At 42.2% G+C, this 24,013-nt stretch overlaps 2 protein-coding genes across 4 annotated transcripts; one reads left to right on the top strand and one right to left on the bottom strand.

Moving 5' to 3' along the window:
- Positions 1-1,744: 1,744 nt before the first annotated feature.
- Positions 1,745-16,315, bottom strand: reps1 (RALBP1 associated Eps domain containing 1). Of its 3 annotated transcripts, none has more exons than XM_079180945.1 (19): positions 15,574-16,315; positions 13,873-13,996; positions 12,220-12,449; positions 11,245-11,407; positions 10,487-10,611; positions 9,362-9,524; positions 9,208-9,271; positions 8,786-8,940; positions 8,132-8,271; positions 7,611-7,691; positions 6,532-6,619; positions 6,205-6,303; positions 5,847-5,907; positions 5,434-5,632; positions 5,148-5,342; positions 4,865-4,972; positions 4,312-4,475; positions 4,125-4,230; positions 1,745-4,040 (listed from the first exon to the last, which is right to left on the bottom strand). In XM_079180945.1, exons 1-19 carry the CDS (start codon positions 15,724-15,726, stop codon positions 3,972-3,974), a joined length of 2,487 nt encoding a protein of 828 aa, XP_079037071.1. In that variant the 5' UTR covers positions 15,727-16,315; the 3' UTR covers positions 1,745-3,971. The 3 variants fall into 3 exon arrangements, with proteins under 3 accessions (XP_079037071.1, XP_079037072.1, XP_079037073.1); XM_079180946.1 differs by having other exon boundaries at positions 4,883-4,972; XM_079180947.1 differs by lacking the exon at positions 7,611-7,691.
- A 2,143-nt stretch (positions 16,316-18,458) lies between these two features.
- Positions 18,459-23,069, top strand: abracl (ABRA C-terminal like). Its single transcript, XM_079179879.1, has 3 exons — positions 18,459-18,573; positions 19,581-19,646; positions 20,493-23,069. Exons 2-3 carry the CDS (start codon positions 19,586-19,588, stop codon positions 20,675-20,677), a joined length of 246 nt encoding a protein of 81 aa, XP_079036005.1. The 5' UTR covers positions 18,459-18,573; positions 19,581-19,585; the 3' UTR covers positions 20,678-23,069.
- The last annotated feature ends 944 nt before the right edge of the window (positions 23,070-24,013 follow it).

Here is a 24,013-nt window from a genome sequence, read left to right as displayed (position 1 = left end):
TTCAGCTTCTTTGTGTTTCTATTTAAAGCTGTTTTTTCACAATGTTGATTCATGCATTTAGGGACCAAAATATGTTAATATAGAGAGTGGTGGCCAGGGACTTCAAAGTTCTTATGACTTAGGAAAACTGTCAAGATTAAGGGAGCCCAGGAGGTCTCTTAATGCTAAATGCAAAAATAAGAGCATGTCTATTGCCTCTGGGCTCTCATAGCAAACAGTGCTGACAGAGCCAACAGTGTTAACCTGAGGGGGAACTGGACGGCGGGCGCTACGCTAGCTATGCTGTTAGCTATAACAAACCACCATATGAGAGCAGTGGAGAGATCTTTTTAAACACCCATGATGCAGCACCTATGAGCCAGTGGGGCACGGTCACATGCACGGTCACATGCACTGAGCGCGGCCAGTTATGTAACGGTAAACAAAGCAGAGAGAAGCTCTATTAGAACACAGAGGGAGAGCGACTTCATTACTCCACTTTATAGCAAATAGTTGTTTGCGGCTAAATAAACGCTCTGATACAGAAACACATCCTGTTTGCAAAGATGGCGAAAACTCAAAAGACTGCACTCTGACCTTTCAGCTCAGCTGCTTCCCGTTTGGTTTGATTGTCCTTGAGATTTCTCTTGATGGAAGATTAATTAGATAATGATTTGCAGGTGCTGCTTGTTTTCACTTTCCTTGCGTCTTCCTGGTCTGCTCAATCCTTCCAGTGCTAAAATTCTTCTCTTATCCGGAGTTTTTTGTTTAAATTTGAGCAATTTCGCGATCATTTCTTCTGTAATTATGTATTTTTATAGCATAAATATTAGATTATTTGTATGTCCTATTAATTGATACTGGAGCTATTAAAAGATTTCACATAAACCTAAAAAAATAAAATTGCTTAGAAAAACAATTTACAATTGTCTGGCTATTCCTCCCATCTTCATGCATTTCTGCATATTCAATATCCATGATCCAAGTCAGTAAAAAAAACAAGTTCTTAAAATGTTTTTTTTTACCACTTTTAAAAAAGCAAACCGCACAAAGAAATGTCATGTAAAATATCCAAAAAAAGACGGTGAAGAGAGCGTTTAAAATATTGTGCCGTTTTTTATTTTTGTGTAAAAATCACACAGCTGCTAGTTGACTCTGCAGAGATACAGTACATCCATGCAGTTAAACATCTAGGATCCCACAGCCAAGAGAAGAAATTAAATAGAATATTCTTTCGCTGTTAGTCAGCAATTAATGCAAATTTACATATGAATCCAAAAGTGTGTATCATATACAATATACAACACAGATCTGGGAGCATATAGCATTCAAAATCCCATCAAAGACTTTGTGATTGCTCCTGCCTGCCTGGATTACCGTTTGGGTTTAAGATGAATGGGGCGCTATTGTGCTAGCAAACATAAAAGGGTTTTAAATGGTATTAGTTCCAGGTCTGGAAACAACAGAACACACACACACACACACCAAGTAAATCATCATCCTCAACAGCAGAAAAAAAAAGAAAAAAGAAGGCGACCCTTGATACAACAAGGAAGAGAGGTCTGTCAGCCACCGTGGACACCTGAACGCCAGTGGGGGAAGTAAGGCTTTAGTAGAAGACAGACCCTTCACGGACACACAGGAAGCTCTGGGGACAAAACAGTTCAAATAATAATTAACCAAACAAGACCGGATCTTTTACTGGCACAAAAACATCACAGTTTCTAAGGATGTACTGAAGAAGAAAAAACAAAAACTTGAGTGGTTAATTATTATCTTTTAAAATACATGTGAAAGACAAGACCAACATGCAAACGTTAAAAGAAAGCAGAAGCGTGATGTAACATAAATACAAATAGAAATGAGAAGGGGAGGGGGGGGCGGTTCAAAGTGCAGTTAGGTCATTCAGGTCTCCCCAATCTGCCGACTGGTCTCCGACTGTAATCCTGTTAAGCTTCATCTACAACCAGCACGAGTCACATCCTGCAGATTTGGGGTAAACGTGTCCTGATAAGACACTGATCTGGATTTCCCTCTTGGGCCAGGAGGGGAGGAGGGGGAGGGGGAGGGGGGGGGGGGGCCCCAGAAAAAAGAAAAAGGCAAAAATACAGTAGATGGTGTTCTGGAAGATCTAAGATACAGAGTACACTGTTCACACAGTTGCTACTATCGTAGTACAAACATAAGTATAGTTGGTCTGTGAGGACGCATCGCCCGTGCTTGCATAGTGCCGACTGCCCGATTTGGGAAAACAGATGAATCTTTAAACCAATATTAACTCGTATCTGCCCCATCAGTTTTGGATCTGTGCACGCGAGTTTGCTGATCGGGAAATCACAGAAAAAAAACGAAAAAAATCTCCCCGATCAGCAACACAATTCTTCATAAATGCCGCCTCCTGCAGTCGAGCAGCTGGAATATCTTCAAAACCCTTCACGTGAATGTCTGTTTAACTAGATGGTTTCCCAGCCAGGTGACGGTAAAAGACAGGTGATGACCGCAGCAACCAAGTATAAGATGTTTAACAGAAAGCCGGGATGTTGATGTTATGTTTGGAAAATAAGTCAAGAGAAACCTGGAGGAAGGGAAAAGAGGTTTAAACAGAGCCAACATAAGAGGTGAGGGAGCAGAGTGATCGTTCAGTCATTTGGCATAAAGTTAAACCTTTCAGTCACATCAAACCCCAGACACAGTTTAACGTACAGAAAAATAAAGACATTCGTTCACCACATCATGCCATCAACACACACGCACACACATGTGGACTTCAAGGGGCAGTAACAAGTGAGAGGTGGGCTGAATTCATCACAGGAGAAGTAAAAAAAAAAAGAAAAAAAAAAAAAAGCCTTCACCATGATGATTTAGCCGTTTAAAGGCCCCACAAAAACACACGCATAAAATCCTGTCCAGAAGTAGCCCATTATGTTTAATGGAGAGACCGGCCACACCAAACCCCAGTCAAACAAAAAAGGTACATTTTAGGTTCCTTGCTTACTGGCAGACTGCTTTCAAAGCCTCTAACGTGCGTCTGTGATCTATTTGTTAGCAGATTATTTGAAGACGGTGACGTTCGGGAGGCAAATGTTCAGAGGATAGACCATCTTTGATATTTAAATCACAAATGCTTTTAGAGTTTTGTTGTCCAGTTTTGAAGGAAGTAGAATAAACGAGAAGACATTTAAAGGAATAGTCCTACTTTTTGAGAAATACAAATAAGGTTTCCTCTCTAAAAACATGAGTGAATTTCAGAGGAGCTGAAGTTTTGAACTCTGGATAGAGCCAGGCTAGCCGTTTCCCCCTGCTTCCAGTCTTTATGCTAAGCTAAGCTAATCACGTATGTAACAAACATGAGATTGATATGGATCTTCTCATCAAACGCTATGAAAAAAAGCAAAGTGTATTTCACAGAAAGTATTAAACTGCTTCTTTAAACCTGCCTGATATTAACCGGGGCTTGGTGCTGCAGAGTCTTCACCCCAAGAGAGAATAAACACAGTGGTGCTACATTCAAGCAAGTCAATAAACAGGAACACAAACACACACACACACACACACACACACGATAAACACACTCCGACTTTCTTCTTCAGTCATTCAGAGAGTAAAGTAATCAGACACCAGCAGTTTGAACGTCTTGTCCGCTGCTCCTGACCGTTCATCAGTCCGATGTCGTCCCCTCGTTCACCTCTCTTTAGAGAAAATTAAAAAAGTGCCAGTTTGTATAGTCTCCTCCCCCAAAGCTCCCGTCCCCTCCTCCTCGTGGTGCGACTGTGCTCTCAGGTCCTTCCGTTTTTTTTTGATTAATTAAGGGTGTGATTGCGCCTAAGAGTTTTAACGGAGCACCCTGCAGCAGGTCGGAGCCTCCGGGGAAAGCCGTGATGGTGGAAGAAGGAGGGAGGGGCGGAGGGTGGGTGGGTGGGTGGGGGGGGGGAGTCACACCGAGGGCGCACGGCCTTGCTTCACGACAGCAGAGTTTTACTCCTCCACGTTGGTTAAAGATGAGAAAAAGGTCTGAGCTGCTCCAGCTGGACTTCCAGGGATATCCTCTCTTCAAGCAGGTCCTGGAAAATGACAAGTAATCAGTGATCTATTTATTTCACCAGAGGAGAAAAGAGTCAGAAAGGAAACTTCTTAATCCTACGTACCTTCAGCTGTTGCTGCAGTTCACTGTTAAGTCGCGCCAACACTGTGTTTGTCTCCTTGTTTCTTCTGATTGAAGCTTGAATGGCCTTTTTGTCTTTTCCTACCGACCTGAAAACACACACACGTTTGTTATTTTACTAAAATACATACAAAAACTTAATTAAACAATAACTTCCAAAGTCTTTTTACCTGGGGATGGAAGGCTGAGTGGCCAGGACGGCAGCTATGACGTTTGATTTCTGCGGACCATGTTGCTCGTCCTCCGGTCGTAGCTCGTCTTCAGATTTCAACCTTCGGCGCACAGGCTTTGGAGGAGGCGCGAGCGGACCAGACGCAGAAGCAGAACCTTTGGCCTGGTGGGTGGGAAAAACAAAAATATTGTCTTTGTGTAGTTCTACTGTTTGCAAGGAGGGCGCTTTTCACTGTTAAGTAATTCATGTATTTGCAAATAAAACAATTGATTAATGGATTAGTCTCAAAAGGAGAAATTTCTTTGAAACATTACGATGTGGGGAAACTATGATCGGCATTTATACACAAAACAAATCAATTAGATCATCAAGTAAATGATCGGCAGCTCCATTTTCAATGAAAATAATAATAGCTGCAGCCTCTACCTCTCTTGACCTTTATCACATTAATAAAAATGTTTCTATTTGCAAATGTATTCACAACAATTACATTTTGTGAATATTGTTCAGTTGTGTAGTGAACTGTTGGAAGTATTAGATCGTTTATTCACATGTTCATGTTGACTCACAGAGTTGACAGTAGCTGAGGCTCTCTCGTCCGCTTGGCCGTCACTCTTGACCGTTCTTAAAGGGCCGGCTCCCTCCGAGGACTTCTCCACCTGTCGACACAAAAACACATGACAGCTTATCTGTCAATAAAAAGGATGGCAGACGCCTTCAGAGAGGAATGGTGCTCCTCGCAGCATGGTCAGGTAACAAGAGTTAACTGTGAAGCGTGTATAATGAACAGCTACCTAGTGATAAGAGACACACAAACTCCAGGTAACGACATACCTGTCCCGGCTCACTGTGTACATCGACCTCCGGCAGGCTGGAAGGCTGCTCAGATGCAGCGAAGGCCTTAAACTGACTGAAGTCAGCGAAATTGGGCTGCTGGGGAATCTGTTGGGGGGAGGTGGTGGTGAGCACCGCACCGCCTCCTGGTGCACCTTCAGCCTCCGCACGATGCCCGGTGTGTGGTGCCGACGTCTAGAGAGAGAGAGGGGAGTAGGGTGAAGGCCTCCATATTGTCGAGATAACCCGTGATGCAGGATGTATGACGAGGAGATGTCCGTCTTACCTGTGTGGGTAGCGGTCGAGGAGGCACAGCGGGCGGGTAGGCTATCGTGGAGGATTGTGGTTGTCCTGCAACAGCTGCGGCAGCGAAGGTGCGGTTCATGTCGAGAGACGAGGAACGAGAGTGAGACGGGTGGGGGCGGGGTGGAGGCGGAGGCGGGGCTACCACCTTCAGAGCCTCTGGAGACGCTCCCGACTGAGACCTGAAGACAAACAGTTATGTTTCTGGAGTTATGGAGAGGGTATACATTTTTACTTTATCTCCTTCCAATGCAGTGGAAAGATGGTCAAAACCACAGATAAATAGATACAAAACTCAAAGACATGACCACAGTGATTGTCCAACAAAAGAAAGGAAACATAAACCTCAACAATAAAGAACACAAGCAAACTCAAATGACGTGATATCCAACTGACCTTTGTCTTGTGGTTGGCTCCTGGTCTGAGGTGTAGGAGTCTGAACTGCTGTAACCATCACCTTGATCAGAGACACGCACAAAAAAACATCCCATAAACATCTGATCAACCTGCTGATTATCATGCGTTTACAAGAGATACAAAAGAGATTTTATGCCACGGTTAGTTCAAACCTCACAGTGAGCGCCAGGTTTGTACGGGGAGGAAGACTGTGTGGATTAAATCTCTTCTGAATCTATTTTGATGCTTTTTTTTTTTTTCTCTTCTTAAATTCACAACTGTGAGTCTGTCGTTGCGTTTTGACGGAGTTCTGTTTCAAACATGGATTCTCTGGCTCGGCAGCCCATCCTTTACTCACCTACAGTGTTGGCAGCTACGAACATGGAGGCAGGTAAATTGGCTTCTTCGGACAGTTCCGGAGGTTTAGCGAGCAGCGGACTGGTCGGGTGGTTGTGGTCTGAAGGATTGAGCAATAACAGGGAGGCCACAAGTGTTCAGTCAACCGTTGGAGAATAACTTCAAACAGTTCGCAGTCTTACTACTATTTTCATCCCAAAATATCGTCAGTAGCAGCTTTAGAAAGTAAACTAATACGGGTGTTTAATGACGTTAGTATATAACACTGATTTGTGAAATTGTAATCTATGCTGTGGAGAGTCAGCCTTGAGGCCAGATGTTGTCTCACCACTGCCGGTCCTCTTCAGCTCCATCTCCTGCATGTGGATCTTACTGGGGGTCATCCGGATGGGGACCGGGTGGACGATGGCCGTGTCCTGAAGGACGGATATGTCGGGACAGGAGGTGAGAAAAGACAGATTCATGACGTTTCACTGGAGATATACGTTTGTAGTCCACATCACTTTATTATCTGTTTACTTTGTCAGGCTTGGCCTCCATCTATCAATCCACTTGGTTTGATACACAGCAGCCTAGCAAATGATGAAGTAAAGACTCAACTTCATAACCGCTTCAATCACATGAGGGGTTGAGAGTTTTTGGGTTGCTGTTGACCCATTTTCATCATTTTAAACTGCCATTGTTTCAAGAGATTTAACTTTTTCTGAATATTCTAATTGGAATATCATTGAGGTTTAAGAGTTACTGTCTTTTAACTCCCTAACTAAGCAGCTTTACTCTGTACAAGTACTGTACTGAAGTACAATTCTGTTGGTGGGGGGGTTACAGTAATGTTCAGGTTCTGCTTTGTGATTTTTTTTCAGTTTGACTTCAGAGTCCCCAAAAAACAATTTAACGAAATATGCACTCTCTTGCAATAAGGCAAATTGTTATCGTCAATACTGCACTTTTCACCAGATTTATAGTGCAGAGCTATTCGTGAGCATATTAATGCTGTAAGAAAAAAGGAATGCCGCCTCAGGACAAAAAAAAAGGACTTTGACACTGTAAGGATAAAAGACAAAGCACCGCAACATTTTAACATTTGACAATATATGGAAAGTGGATCTGTCACAATCAGCAAATGCACAAGTGATTGGTGGATGTCACTGTAGGAAAAAATAGGTGATGTCCAGTAGAGGCTAAGCCAGCCAAATCACAACACACACTGACTGCAGACTGCACTTTGAAAGAACATCATGCACAGAGACAGAGAGAGAGAGACAGACAGAGAGAGAGAGAGACAGAGAGAGAGACAGACAGAGAGAGAGACAGAGAGAGAGTGACAGAGAGAGCTCAGGGAGATCCAGAGAGGGTTAATGTCTGTGCATTAATGGTGAAACCATGCATACTAAGTGATTGACTTACAGGGTCAGCTGGTGCAATGTTAGAGTCAAATTGGGTCAGAGTTTGTGAGCTGGAGGAGCGCTCGCTAAACGTCTCCCACTGCTGCAGGAGACAGACAGACAGTGAGAAAAAACACGTCAGTCAGCCAGTGCAGTGACATCACACATTTACATCATCAGCCGGAGCCGCTACCGTCATGTGACATCATCGGCCTGTCGCCCCGGACGACGTGGCGATGAGACATCGTCGGTGGGCATGGAAACGAAACAGACTTTCATACAGAACAGCAGGCCGAACGCCACAGTCCAGGAGGTGAGAGAAGAGGTGCTGAATTATCAGTAATTATGTTTGATGATGAAGAGGATGAAGAGGCAGTCAATTCATGATCGATGGATAAAAGAAAAAGCACCTAATTTAACCCCGCGCAATTAATTATGATGAATCAAATGCAAACACAGCAAAAGCAAACAAACATGGAGCTCACAGTATGTGTGAAGATACAATAAGTAATCGTGTGTGTGTGCTGTGTGCGTGCTGTGAACCTCGTTGCTCTGGTTCATCTCTGGCCAGGCCTGGTTGAGTGAAGGCATGGAGGGGGACTTGCTGGGGGTCACTTCCACCGGGGAGCCCGGGGAGCCCGGGGAGCCCGAGTATCCGACGTCAGCAGTCTGCTCCGAGCCCTCTGAATCCCCAAAAATACACACAGGTGAGCCAGGGTTCCCACCAAACAACCAACGACACAACACAGTTTTCCTCTTTTAAACATCTGAATTTGAATCAATAATGAATAAAAACACACCCGTGTTCAACTAAATTGCTGTAATTATACACTCCATGTATTTGGCAATCCGTGGCTAAAAAAGATTTACATGGAACTTGACACCCAAAAGAGAGATGCACAACTGTCTAATGTGTTTCTCTTAAAATACAGAAAATCTCCATTGCAAAACAAATTCAGTATTTCTTTGCAAGCTAAATTGTTTCGGCAAGCTAATGAGAGGACGTGACGTGAAGAGGGCAGCAGAAACGTACAGTAGCTCCATCATAGAAAGTTAATCTGTAGATGAACTACCACGATTCAAGTAGAGCACACTGCAGTGCTGTCACCTCTCAGGTTTTATGAGGCCTGAGCTTGGGAAATTAGGGGAGGCAGCAAAACAGAAAAGGGGAGGGAGGGAGAGCGAGACACTGTGTACCTGCTGAGTCATCCAGGTCAATCAGCTTTGGCATCAGGCTCTCAGGCAGCTTCTCAGGGAGGTCGTAGCCATTCTTTCTGGCCACAACCAGGTGGAAGGCAGCGCAGAACTCGTCCAGTGTCAGTGCTCCGTCTTTATCAAAGTCTGACAGCTCCCTTCAAAACACACGTTAGACATTAGTGAGTCTGCCAGCCACACAAAACGCATCGCAATAGCTGCAGAAGAGAGTTTTTCTCGAAATGGATCTGTTCAAATAATCAGAAGAATTTAGCTTCATACAGATTCTCATCTCTCAACAACAGTACCGACGATGTTTTTTTTACCGTCATCCTGCCAGTATTAGCTGCCCTGGAGACATCTAAATATCTTCAGGACAGACAAACACAGCAGAGATGGCGATTGGCGGAAGAGTGAAGACTCACCAAATATGTGACAACTCTAAAATCGGTAGTTTCGATTTGGTGAAGAATTCTTTTGCGGCTGAACCTGAAACACACCGGAACAGATGATTAAAACAATCCTCTTGGTGTGTGTGTGTCTGTGTGTGTGTGTGTGTGTGTTCCTGCATTCTCCTACCAGGTATGAAGCCGGTGAGGTCTGGCTGAATGGTTTTGAACTGGTTGATATAATACTGTCTTTGCTCGTCTGTGATCTTCCACGGATCGTCGTAGCCGCTGGACTGTCGCTGGATCTCATTGGTCGTTGCTGCCGAGGCCACCGTTCGTATTGTTGTGCTGTCCTGCATGAACCACATGGGACATTTCCACAAACATTTAAGAAAGTAACACTGGTTTAAAGGAATAATAATTGTAGTAGTAATAGTTGTTATTATATTACTGTATAATTTTTGTTTGTTTCATTCATTATTTTTTTATGTTTATTCATAGAAACGGACATTTGAACCGTTTTCTCCCTGGCAATAAACCTTTGTCTAACCTTTGTGATTAAGCACATAATTAAGTAAAGCGTGTTATGTATTCAACTGCAGTTTCTTCAGTGGCTGCATGTACTGTAGTCGACTTTCTGACCACAGTTTTTGACTCTACAAACTGTTAAAAAGTCTGATAAATGTCGTCTGAATGTGGCACAGCAAAAGCAATGTATATCAGATCCCATCCATCAATGACAATTTGACAAATTTAATTACATCATCTAAGACGCTAAACATCAGCATGTCGCCCGTCTAAAATCCGGCACTGAGCAGAGAGGCTTCTACAGCTTTTCACTTTGCAATGTCACACAAGTGACATTGCTCAGGCAGATAAAGCACCGATATCAAAATGTTAGCTCATGTTCGAGGCTATGTGGTTAGTGAGATTACGCTCTATGTTGGCAATGTCTGACGGCCATTTTCCATCTGATGAAAGAGGTTGATGATGTTTGCCCTCCTGATGAAGTCATTCTCATTTTATATACTGATGACTTATTGTATTACCCTCTGCCTTGGCTATATGTACGCTTATTTTTCTGATTCTATTTTGTCACCACAAACCCCATTTCTACTGTGGGATTAGCTGAAGGTGTTGCACGACCAGCGGTCTGTAGTTCAAGTTATTCCCAAACTGTCTTTTTAGCATGAAGGCCAGAATGAAAGGGTAGGGGTTTGCTTGTCAACTGAAGAATTTAAAAGTGAATTGCTTCAGCAACAAGTATGTCTGACCAGCGCTAGTACCGAGGGACAGACAGGTGACACTGCCCTACCTGGACTGACGAGGGATGCATTCCTGGGATGGATGGCGGGGTGTCTGCTGTGAAACTGACCCAACTTTCCTGACCTGGAGGCGGGGGCGAGTGGGACGGCCACATTCCATCACCGGGCACTGGACCTGGAGGGGGGGGAAGAGGAGGAAAGCACACATTTACATCCCACGATACACAAATAAATACACTGCAAGAGTTATTAGGAAGAGAGAAGGGCTGCAAATATCGACTTTTCAGCTCCTGAGAGGATTATTTTCATACCATTGTTCTTTGTAATGTCTCCATCACATTTTGTGCTGATGAAAGCATGGCACGGGTCATGTGATGTCTCCTTTGTTCCTCTAATGACTAACTGCCACTCTCAGCAAACACCAGGAAGTAACACAAACACAACCAGTATATGCTCTGTGCCGACTCTGACCGGCGCCACAGCTGGTATCGCCTTTTCTGCCAAATCTGTCGTACTTTCATTATCATTACAGACACTTCAGAAAACGCACAACTCTCCAAAAAATATATATATCAGCATTCACCTTGTGGCGTCTTCCTACTGACTTTAATTTAGCGCTGCAACTAACGATTATTTTCAGTATTAGTTAAACTGTTAAATAGAGAAAACCCAAAGATATTTAGTTTAACATGACATAAACGAATAACGGAGAAAAGCAGGAAACACTAGAGGTATTTTTTTTATCAATTCACTTTCCAATTCTTCATCACCCTCTTCTATTGAGCAGCAGTGGGTCGGTGGATGTTACCTGCTTGTGGTTCTCTGAAATGCGTCCACACAGCGCCAGCTGGAGCCACCGCCGTCTGTCTGTCTGCGTTTCCTCCGCTGGGCTGCCGCTTGTGTTTCCTCCACGAGTGAGGGGAGGTGGGGGGAGACTGGTGAGGGGAGACCACGGGGGACGTCGGTTCGGGCTGGTAACGCACGTAAAATACAATCAATCTTGTGAAATATGTATACAGATGAAGACGGCATTCAGTAAACACCTTAACAGCTGCAGATTAAATGAGAATAAACATCTCTAGTCATGTAATCTTCTTAAAATCTTAATTAGAAGCTCAGCGTGCAGAAGTGTAGCCACAACTGTCTTATCATGGTTGCACGTGTTATGAGTATTAACTTTCAGATCCTATCTCATTATAATACAAGATTTCCATCCGGAACATGCCACATCCGCGCTAATAAATGCTGCTTCAAGGCTTTCTCTCTGCTCAATACAGATATGGATGTTCAAGCAGCCAGCGAGCGAAACGGATGCATATAGATATGAGGTCTGTGTAACCGACGAGCAACGCACTCTGGGTTTCAGCAGAGAAAATGTCAGCAGCGGAAAAAAAACTTCTGAGTGTAATTTGAACTAGAAATACTTAAAACATGCACAGGAAACACAACAGTAGTCCAGCATAGATAGTGGCGTATCTGTAGTAACGGCTGGGTTCATCCGTAGGAGGAAAGAAAATGTGTTCCCCAAATATAGATAAAAGTAAAAGTCCATTTTCTAATGCAGCTATTGCAAGACTACTTGTAGGGAAACAAAGTATGCGTGTCTCTTAGCATGACCCAATACCTTCATTTATTGTCTTGTGCACTTAAGTGTATTTCTATAATCAAAGGATAGGTAATTATAAGGAAAAGGGCGACTAAACATGGAGATATAAAACATTAAAAAGTACAACATGACAGTATTTAAGTGTTCCGTGTACACGATAGGAGTACAATGACTAACCTGTGGTTCTATGCTGGGTGCCAGGGGCTGGATGACCTCGTGGGCAGGAAGTGAAGTGGACGACGGGGGTCCTTTCTTGCTCTGGAACCCCCTGCCTGGCGGTCTGGGCATCACTGCAGCGGCGGAGGCCGGGTACAACCCCTGACCGTCGGAGTCCTGGTACAGAGCCGCATGCCTCGCCTCCGCCTCATTCTTCCCCACCACGAACCTGGGCAGCGGCAGGTCTTTGACTGGTGGGACAGGAATCCACGCACGGGATTAGAGGAAAGATTCAGATTGATCGTTTGTTTTATTTTTTTAGGTGCTTTGATGCTCGAAACAGGAGGACTGAAATCTCTCTGCATGGGACTACATTTGTCAGACGTCATGTGCTTCTACTTCAGTTATTGACTCCAGAGATTACCCAGAATGCCTAGAGAAGGAGCATGAACTTCTTGCAATCGGATGTGTTTTTGAAGGGTACAACAGTAGTAATGAGAACGACAGCGTGAAAGCAGAAGTAAACAGGCCCGACTGCTTCCTCATAATAAAGCATAGACTGAGTGCTGGTCTATTGACGCTACCGTCGCTGCAGTAAACGGTGTGTTTGTCTCCTCTTCAGTGGATTTGAATGACGTTTAAATGTCAGACCAAAATAGTGACATTGTCATTCGCTGCACGAATGACAACAAAACCTGATATTTGCACCCATTGAAAAATAACTTGATGAACAAACTATATACTGATGATATAGAATAACTTTCTATTCAATATCTCAGCATGACCAGGGCGACTTTAGGCTTTCTGATGGCACAAAGCAAGTGAACATTTTAAACCAAAATTCTATCCATGATTTTTGAATTCCCTGTAACTACTTCTGAGACAGCCCCAACTTTAAGAGCGAATGGTTTCTTAAGTCCAAAAAACATCCCCAAACCCAATACGCATCACATTGTACATCACGACCATTTTTGCTTTGAGGAAGTGGCCACCGCTGTGTTTCCTTATATTTATTCAAATTATGAAATAATTTCAGCAACTCCATGTTGCAATATTTCAGGTCAAACGAGTAACTCAAGAGGGTGACTGTGACATCTTCCCTTGTGTAGTTTTTTGAGAGCGGTCACGCCAAAGACAAACAGAAAAATGCAATTTTGCCGTTAGACCCTCGAGGGCTTTGACTACAGACTGTTTAGTACAAAGATAAACAGAAAGCTCTTATTGTCAAGCAGCTGATAACACAAATATTGGGCTACTACCAACTTCTGTGCAGACTGGCTAAATGGCTCAAATCATTTCTGATTACATTTTTGTTGAAGTAAACAATATTTTCCCCCATATACACACACATAATGAGCGCTTTTGTAATTGTTTTTTACATGTTATTGATATTAAGCATATCATTTACAGTTAGTTAACACAGACTGCATTCTTTAAGACCTTTAATTTGAAGATTTCTATCCTGCCCCTTGCTCTCTGTCCCATGACCTCCTCAAATTCATTAAGCTAGCATTTCTGAAACAGGATTTTGACTGCCCTCGACACACGAAACGCTTTTGAGTCCAGTGTCAGTGGTATGTTTTAAGTGATGGTACTTTTAGTGGGAATCTGCCCCGGCTTGTGAAAGCAGGTTCTCAAGTAGAGATAAATGGCTCAATTCATCGCTGGACTCACCCGAGTTGAGGCTTTCCACCCTCAGGGGCAGACCGGACTGGGCGATGGCAATAAGCTTCAGAGCGATGTAGAACTGGCTCCGCCCGAAGTGACCCAGCCGAGTGGCTCCACACAGCTCTGTGATCTAAACCCACACACAAACGAACGAGGAGGAACAGTTAACAACATCCATCTGAAACTCTGATATTAACCATTGCTGAGAGAAGAGCAAGTCAGACACCGACTATTCACAACTTAAACAAGAAAGTAAACAATATATAACCATCATTCAGAGTTTGCTTTAACAAGAAGCTAATTTGTTTGAAAGACTTACTGAGTTAATGTGGTTTACCCGCTTCAAGTCACAAAGAAACTACACAAGCAACAGTCTCATTTACTCAGCTTATTAGCAGCTGATCAGCGGGATAATAAGCCTTATTATCACATATTTGGCTGTGCTTGACATCATGCTGAGCAAGCTTTTCTTATATCCAGAATGCTAGATCGACCATTCAGACAGACACCACAAAGTGTTTAAAATGTGCACAGATAATGCAATTTTTGTGTGTGTATAATTCACAGTGGTGTCACATGATTAATACGTGGCCACCAGGAACCTGTGGACGATTGACACCCAGGGAGTCAAAAACTCATCACATTAAGATGAGCCCTTCAGTGCTGAGAGGCACAACATCGATTACTGCACAGCTGACTGATCCCGTTCTTGCTGACAAAGGATTTATTCTCGAGTACGTCCGGATACAAAGCACCAGTCACTTTTCTCCTGCCTGTTACAACGCGACACTGTAGCTGTACGTGTTCCGATTGGCCACCACAGTGTACATTTTGAAAGTAGATGATTACAACACTGTCCGATTCTTCCACCACACAGCTCCCCTTGTTGACCTTGAAACAGGGTTCTGACTCACAAACTGCAAATACCGGCCTGCTGCGAAAACCTGGAGTCACAACACACACAAGGGGGGGGGAAATGGAGCTGCTGCATTTGAGATGGCTGCTCATAACTCTTAGTTAACAGACGGAGCAGTGGCCGTGTGGATGGCATCAAGGTTGATGTGAACGTAACATGAATTTAATACGACGAGTAGCAGTGGGTTAAGATCTGTGTATAGGCAGGTTGAATGGAAACACCATTCCTAAAATCAGGTATTTTTGATCAGTTGGTGGTATGTCAGGCAACAGCTATTATAAATCACATTGACATGTAGACACTGACATTGGGTCTGCTTTTCCATCAGGTCATCTCAAGCCAGTGGCGAGCAAAAATAACAGAGTTTAATGGAGTGAGAAGACAGGAAAGAGTGGGCAGTAATCTGAGGCAAAGGGCTGATGGGGAGATCATTTACTACAACGTTATGTACATTGGGCGCTGTTCAACACATGCCCATAAAGAGATGCATGGAGAGCAGACATACGAGCGTCTGGTATATGAATAAGATGTCAATTTGAGACCAAAATGTTCAGCTAAAGTAAATGATGGGACTTGGCTGCCCCACTCTCTTTGGCTAAGGCTAACATTAGCCAGAAGAAGGTGTGTCTCTTCTGCTGCGCAGCATTGCTAACCACCATGGCACAACCATAGCTTAACCTGAATGACAGGTCAGCTCTGACAGCCAGGCAAGTTTGTAAAAATGTCCATTAACAGCCTCACAGTCTGAGGATAACACTTTCAAAAACTGGCACTGGCTAACGCTAGCTTACCTGCAGGACAACTTCGCTGGGTAGCTGGGCCGCCCGGAAAAGGTCAAGAACTCTCCCATTGGAAGCCACTTTTTTGGTGTTGTCCGTGTCGCAGTACGCGAACAAATCCGAGTAATATTTCTGCTCGACATCAGTAAGCGTTAGACTTTCCATTGTAGTGCCAACTGACCCTGAAAACCAGACTACTTGGCCGTTGATTAGCCCTTAGCCAATGGCTAGGGCAGGATCCAAAAAATGGGCGAGACTTCAGGATCCCAACTTAGCTAGCGTTGCTGCACCAGCTAGGTTAGCAGTAATAATGTTCTCAACGCGCTGTGTCGACTTGTTGTCGCCTGGTCCTACTCTCTGTACAAAAAAAACACCAATACTATCTGTTGATAAAGGCAGCGGATCAACACTCAAGTATTCAAACAAGGAATGTTTTCATACAGTTAATTACTTAGTTAACTTGTTGGGCTCAGCCAAGCCAAGTAGCCAACAGCTGGCTAGCAGTAAAGCGAGCTAACGGCTACCTTGAATCAAAGTCAGTGGCACTAACGTTAAGCTAACTAGCAAGTCGCAAAGTGCGTCCACTTCCTCAGCCTGGACGTCTCCTGCGTTAATCTCACGTTATGGCACTTCTTCTCCCTCTGATCCGTTGTGGGGCGGCTTTACTGCGTTTCGCTGGAAACAAATTCCTCAGCGGGGCCGTTAGAAGTAAAGTTTCATGGTCTTTGGGTTCCTTCCTGTAGTAATCTTAGCCGCCATTCCTACCACCAGTGTCAAGCCTGGTAAAGTAACACTTCCGGTAGGATATTTCAAAATAAAACACCGATTGACGCGCATTTAACCCAGAGCCCTTTAAAGGGCTCTTATTTAACCCATTTAATCCCGAATTTCCCAGACATGAAAATATCAAAATCACGTGTCATTAGTAACTCTTTGAAGTAAACAATCCTTGTTTTTTTTAATTTCCATGGAAAATTAGGTGGAAAAGAGTGTTGGTGGGATATTGACTCCGATTTATTGACTGAAATAATTAACATATTTCTCCTTGTATCAAAATTCTTATAAACCCTAGCCTGCAACCTTTGGGATGCGGTGCAAAGGTATACGCACTACATCCCAAAGGTGTGCTATTGGATTGAGCTCTGGTGACTGTGGAGGCCATTTGAGAACAGTGAAGTCATTGTCATGTTTCAGGAAAACAGTTTGAGATGATTTGAGCGTTGTGACATGGCGCGGGGCTGGGTTGCAGAGGCAACAGGCTCAGCAGGGTATTCCTAATGTCCCCTCAGCAATGTTTTACAGGCCTTGATGGGGGCCCAGCGAGGGGCCAGGTGAGATGTATAATCTCTCGTGTTCTGGGTTTTATGATCTAGTTAAATTGTCTTCATTTTTAAGCTGCCAGGGCATCTCATAGAGGGACTATCACTGCAGTCACCGCTCTATCAAAGGTATGAGAAGATAAACATCCTTATCTCCATGTCTCCTGTAGGCCAACAACAGAAAACCAAGACTACAATTAGCACAATATCTCCAAAATTGGACAATAGAAGTATGGAAAAACGTTGCCTGGTCTAATGAGTCTCGATTTCTGCTGTGACATTCGGGTTACAATTTGTCAGAATGGATTCTGACCCTGAAATCGAGACTAAACAGACCAGGCAACATTTTTCCATCCATCCATTATCTTTCACTGATCTGGAGCCGGGTCGCAGGGACAACAAGCTCAGCAGGGTCAGCAGGGTCAGCAGGGTCAGCAAGTTATTCCAGACTTCAACCTTCCCAGCAACTTTTTCCAGCCCTTGATGGGGGCGAAAGGCCAGACGAGCTATATAATCTCTTGGTTCTGGGTCTACCTTGGGTTTCTTACCAGTTGGAACGTATCCTGAACTCTCTCGCTTGTGGCAGTTGTCCATCATCTTATTAGAATCAAGACGAAATAAAAGGTAAATACACATATGTTAATGTTACATTCAAACTGGTTTTGTGTTTACTGTGATGATCGTTAAGAATGACAGGTATACTTTAATCGTTGTGCAGATAATGGAGCAATCTGGAAAAAGGAAAATAATTTTGCATATGTAATGAAAAGTATGCAAAAAGCAATAATCCATGTAGAGAGATGGTCTTATGATTGGGGATTAAAAATCATGTATATGCTCGTTTTTTAAAATAAAATAGATAATGGACAAGGGATAGAACAATGCAGTAAGCCCATGTACTATAGTCAGCGTATTTAAGTATCTTTGAGCCCAATTGTACAAAGGTGTTACATTTAATGAGGTGACAAAGAAGCATTATTACATGTATACAGGTCTTTGATGATAATAGAGGGAAATGAGGTTGCAGATAAACTTGACAAAAGTGCATTCAACTAAAATTATATTAACATTTTAGAAATTTGTTTTGGGAGGTCAGAAACAAAAACAGTAATATAGCACAGACTAATGACATTTTGGCAGGACATTTGGAATAACGACACTGAGAGTAGAAATTATAACAGAAGACGTCAGTCATAGTGAGAAGTGATATGTAAATATGTAAGGTAAATGTGAAAAAGAAGATGTTACTTTTTGTAGATTAAGGTCATACAGAACTCAATGTAATTGTAAAGAAACTGTTGAACGTGTGCTGACTGTGGAGCATCAAAAGACTGTTAGAGATAGGCGACAAACAAGTTCAGGTTAAAATGGCTTTATTTACATTTTCTAATGAAGCGAGTTTAATATCCAGAGTAGAACTTTTTTTTTTACTATTATTATTTTTAAAAACTGTTATAAAGCCATGAAGTTACACACTCCGGTACAGTCGGTTGCGGCATGCACCTTAACGGTTGGTTCGTAGTCCGCCATTAAATTAAAGAAGAAGAAGATTGATAAATCTCGGATTTTGTGCAGAGTGAGTGAGTGTAGTGGAAGTTTCCGCGCAGACCCTGAACGCAGCAGCATTATCCACCGGCAGCAGATTTATCAGAAAGCCGTCCGTCATCTTATTAGATTCAAGACGAATTTAAAGGTAAACATATACATGTCAATGCAACAATTAAACAGGTTTTATGTTTACTTTCATGGCATCGTTTTGCCACCACGTATTATCCGTTTAACTGTGTGAAACTCCTCCGTCCTCCCTCACTAGATCATTTGTAAGAAGCTAACGTTACCGGCGAGCTCGTATCTGCTGCTTATTTCAATACTTCTTACTGCACCTGAAGTTACGTATGCCATGTTTGAATTGTGAACATTAACCCGCACTTAAGAACGACTGCACATCACTACAGATGAATGAATTACAGTGAGGATTCGCGCTCCGGGATAGCTAGCTGTGAGTGCTAATCCACCCATTTCCGCATTCATGATCGTCCGCCCTGTTCATGTTGAGGCTCGTTCCGTCTGATCTCAATGCTGATGTTACTTCTCTGATTAAAGGGATGGCTCGTGCTAGTGTGTTGTGCATATTCGATAAATACAAATGCTTTTGCGTTGATTTTAATGGTCTTAACAACCGTTTTCCTGTAAGAAGATTCGTTTAGTTCCAAAGTCCTCTCACTAATCTGGCAAAAGTGGAATTGCCTTGAGGATAATAACATATAACCACGGGGGTAATAACAATCAAAGATTTATTTTTCTTCCGGAATAACTTCCCGCTTGTTGAAAACTCGGTGTACCACGCAAAACATAATTTCAATTAAATGCATTTTTTTTTAATAATAACTCCACATCATCATAGTTGGTCCAGGGGGCCCATGAAAGTCTTTTATTTTAATAACAGTTAATTGAGTGATGAACCTTCATTTAAAAGATTGAATATCAAAGAAGGCACTGTTTCCTTGAAGCAATGGATCATTAAAATGACACTCCTTTGAACGGACTTTAACTTGGTGCTCTCTCCATGCAGTGTATCAAGGTTGATTGCTCTCATCCTATTTGATGCTTTTAAAGAAAAATAAGAAGATTCATTTCAAGCCAAAAAAAAAGTCTAATTGCGTTGATATATTTGTCTCTTGATGTTGTTTTCCCTTTTAGCAACAATGGATGTCGCTCATGAAGTAAAACTGCTGGTGCAGGAGATCCAGCGACTCGGCAGTAAAGGTGAGTCCGTGCTATGACTCTGCGTTTCATCTTGAAGGGCTCTGGCATAGCTGGAACAGTTTTGAAGCGGTTCATGCCGTGAATTCTAGTGAACCACAAACATGCAATCATGTGATGTTTGGTCAGTATAGCTACAGCTCACTGCTCCTGATGCTGGAAACACAAACAGACTGGAGGGACCAGCTCACCAGCCCCTCAGTCTTCACTTGTTGAATTTAGTCTAAAAATAACTCTTCAATAATGTTTTCATGAGCTCATCTTTGGTGCTAATGCTGCGCTCTCTCAGTTCTTTAAGTTTTAGATTAAATATTTAAGCGTGCAGCTGGTTCCAGCCTCTCAAATGTCAAGATGTGCTGCTTTTCTGTTGTTGTTGGTTTTTTTTTAATCGTAAATTAAATCTTTGGGTTCTGGACAGTTGGTCGTACAAAACTATCAATTTGAAGAGATCCTCGTGGTCTATTGGAGACTGTTATGAGCCTTTTCAGCAGTTTTTGTGACATTTTGTAGTCTAAAAAATATATAATAATCAGCATATTATATATCAATAAGAAAAAGCCCTCAAACGAGGGGTTGAATCAAAATAAGATCCAAGAATTATTCAATCTCTTAAGCCAATTAAAAAGAAGCCTTCATGCTTTTGCTTTCACCTGTTAATGAATCAAATAGGGGACTGGAGAAAACTGGCTAATTGTGACTTAAATCCAGATTATCTGGTGTGACTGAGCGGCTTACCTGCGGAAAGAAAACATGATAGAATAATACACCAACGCTCGGGTCGTTACAGCTGTTTAGATTACGATCCGTCCCGTTTTGGAATTAACTTTATCAGCCTGTCTCTCATTTCAGATGCTGATGGTCAAACCAGAGTGAAGTTCGGGGTGTTATTTAGCGACGACAAGTGTGCCAACATCTTCGAGGCGTTGGTGGGCACCCTGCGGGCAGCCAAGAAGAAAAAGGTGATCAGTTTCGAGGGCGAGTTGCTCCTGCAGGGCGTCCATGATAACGTCGATATCGTCCTGCTCGAGGAATGAGGCCAAAGTTGGTATCGGAGGGTCTTCTAGCAACTTACCGAATCCTCTCAAATGCCGAGCTTCTGCCGCCTCTCGGCTTGTCACTGAGCTTCTGTTTTCAGTTATCTCGCTTCATGTGCAGGGCTCAGTATTTTGAATTTAAACATATTAGATCAAACAGTACGGACCCAGCCGGCTTGTCTGCATTTGATTTTACTTTTGCCAAACTATATCACAAAAAGTCATTTGAGAATATTTTAGGTTTTCGGGGACTGAAAAACAGCCACATTCATGGTTTCAGATGACAAGGAAAATACGTGTTTCTCTCCTTCTCAGGCGCTGCTGTTATCAACCACGGGTCTGCCATGTGATTTTGGTACACTTTTAAGACTATAAACGCACAAATCAGGAATGTAATCATCCGTGTAACACATTCATTTTAGTTTGTTTTTTTTAGTTACCAAATGCCTCTCTTGATGGTGTCATGATGAAGGACACACAGAACAAGATACTTTTTTAATTAGAGCACTCTGATCTTCATATTGTTTGTACAAATACTTTTTACATTTTTCTTTCTTCTTTTAAAGCTGCACTAAATTGTTCCCTTAACAGCCTCAAGTGGCGACGGGAGTTAAGACATCTTTACCTACAAAATCATACAATGTGTTTTCACATTTCATTTAGTGTATTATGTCTGTCAGCTTTAAGACAACGAGATGTATGTTTCCACCAACAGTGTCACCAAAAGGCAGTTCCATTTATTGTTTACATGAGCCATCTCTACTACCTCTTGTGGACTTTGTAAAAAGACCTTATTAGACCAGTGCTTTTGGAAATACACGAACAATTCCTTCATAGAAGCTACAAAGACAAGTGCATTTCAAGAAAAAACTTTTCCACCTTTTTGTACTCGATGCAATCTACTAGAGTAGTTTTTATTCCATCTTTTTACATGTGGTCAAAGGTAGATTTTCTCTGCTAAACAAACTCGAAAACTTGCCTTTTGTAAGAAACCGTTGATGAGCAAATGGCGAATGTATTTCTTGTGCAATTTTTATTAGTGTATAATAATTACAGGGTGATTGGTGCCAGATGCAAAAGATGAATTTGTGATGTTTCTCAGGACCAAATCGACAGAACCAAAATATGTTTAGTAAATGTCCTGTAGCTGAAATTAGGTGTCTTACTTGTGACACAAGATGTGCATTTATAGTTTTATTAGTTTAAAAAAATATATATTTTACCATTCTCTGTTCTGTACTGTAGGTCAAATGATACTTGCAGATCAGGCGTGATCACTTTGCTTTGTTTCGACGAGCATTCCAAGCTTTGTATGGAGGCCTAAACTGATCAAATTTAAATAAATATACCATATGAATCGATACAGACAAATGATGTAATAAAACATGAATTTGTGAAATAATCCAATAGATATTTCTTTTAACTCGTTAAAATGAAATTCTGGCAATCGTAATTTATATATATTTTTTACTTCAAAATTACACTTTTTCCAAATCACCATTGTATTTCTCAATGCCACTGTTAATCAGTGAGGATTTGGCACGGCGGATGCAGCTACGTGATTGGCTGTTCACTCATTCAGACCACAGAAACAGCCAATCGCGTACCTGGCTCTGCCCCATCGTCTTGGATAACCACCTGAAGGACCAACAATCTCCAAATATTTTTGCCTGAATGTAACATTTCATACTTGGCAGTGGTTGTGCTCACCTGCATAATATCAAGATTTACATCACAACAACTCTGCCCTGTGAGACCACGCCTCATCTGCAAGTTTTATGAGAACCGTTTCACACTCACTGCTGTTGTGTCAACCTAGCACATTTTTTTATGCTCAGGTGTTTGCTGTTTTGTTTCAGCTTGACTTGAATTATGTCTTCTTTTTTTTTTTTTTAACCCAATAGGAGATTGTGCTCTAAACAGCGTTTGGTGAATCAAAAACGTGTTTAAATCATGAAAACTGAATGATTATGCTGATTATGAATGAAGCTGAAATATAGCCTTAAATACAAAATGTAATCATCAGAATATAAAACGATGTCGGCTAAGTATAGAAGTCTGAAAAGTTATGGAAATATTGGAGAAAAAGCAAGAGTTGGGAAGAAACATGCTGCTTGCATCACTGTCATTTTTCATTAACCTGCTGTGTGTTGCTCTGGGTCATAAATGCAGATTACAGCACAAGTTAACACTTAGCAAGTGGAGAAAGTTATGATCAGAGCAGTGCCAATACCTCAAGCCATTTCTGTGAACTTGTGGGATGCCTGCATGTGTTCACGTGCGTCATTACTGTCTTTTTGTATCGGCAATAACACATTCCTAAACGAATAAAGGTTTCTGTTGCTGCGGAATAAACGCAGAGGAATAAAATCTTTACACTTGAAGCCTTGAACCTGCTTTGTGGTGTGTTTTGTGAGAAGACTCTTAATCTAAAACTTGATTCACTGTATTTTCTTTATTTGAATGCGCCACTGACACTGGGGACGCTACATTGTTTGTGCATTTTTGGTCATCAAAGTACTGCTGCTAGTACTCGGCTGCTGTGGAATCACGCTTCATGTAACTGGTTTATTTACTTATTTGTTAAGGGCTGCTATGGTGTGTTTTGGTGCAAGGAGATCACGCATGGGCGGATTATGAGACAATGGGCCCCCTGGGCACGCACATGCTTACCACATATCTTACATAAGAGCAAGACACACACACACACACACACACACTTTATTACTGTTTTGCCTCTTTTTGTAGTTGTTTAGTGTCTCTTTGTGGTGATTTTGTGTCCCTTTGTGGTTGCTTGGTATTTCTGTTGTCCTTTTGTGTATCTTTGTGGTTGTGTGTCACTTTGTAGCTCTTTTTGTCGTTATTTTTGTCTGTGGTTGTTTTGCCCCTTTTCATAGTCATCAGTCTTGTAAGATTCATGAATGGTGTCTGCCCCCCTGATCTCCTCCAGGAAGAAAACATCGTTTTTTGTCTTGTCATACGTTCCATTCACTCTGGTGTTCAAACATTTGGTTGAATTGAAATGCCATTGATTGTTACACAGGTACTTTGATGTACATACTCCATGTTTTTAAGTACTGTTCTGCTGTAACGCTCCCGTTACCTTGCAAGGTTTTTTTGGGGATCACTGCCAGGCTGATGAAATATGTGCTGTCATAAGGGCTAAATAAGATGATGCCTCCCCACAGTTATGTGATACTTGTTACTTCTTCTCATCAACTTCTAGTCTCAAGGCTGAGTCTGCTGCTGCATTGAAGTACAGTGAGAATATCTTACTCATATATTATGGTAGATCATTTGCATTGTTATAAGTGATGGAAAAGAGATGAAAAGGTA

This window comes from Pholis gunnellus (genome assembly GCF_910591455.1).
Source record: "Pholis gunnellus genome assembly, chromosome: 19".
Lineage (NCBI taxonomy): Eukaryota > Metazoa > Chordata > Actinopteri > Perciformes > Pholidae > Pholis > Pholis gunnellus.
The sequence above is the reverse complement of the archived record's forward strand: the minus strand, read 5'-3'. Positions and strand labels throughout refer to the sequence as shown.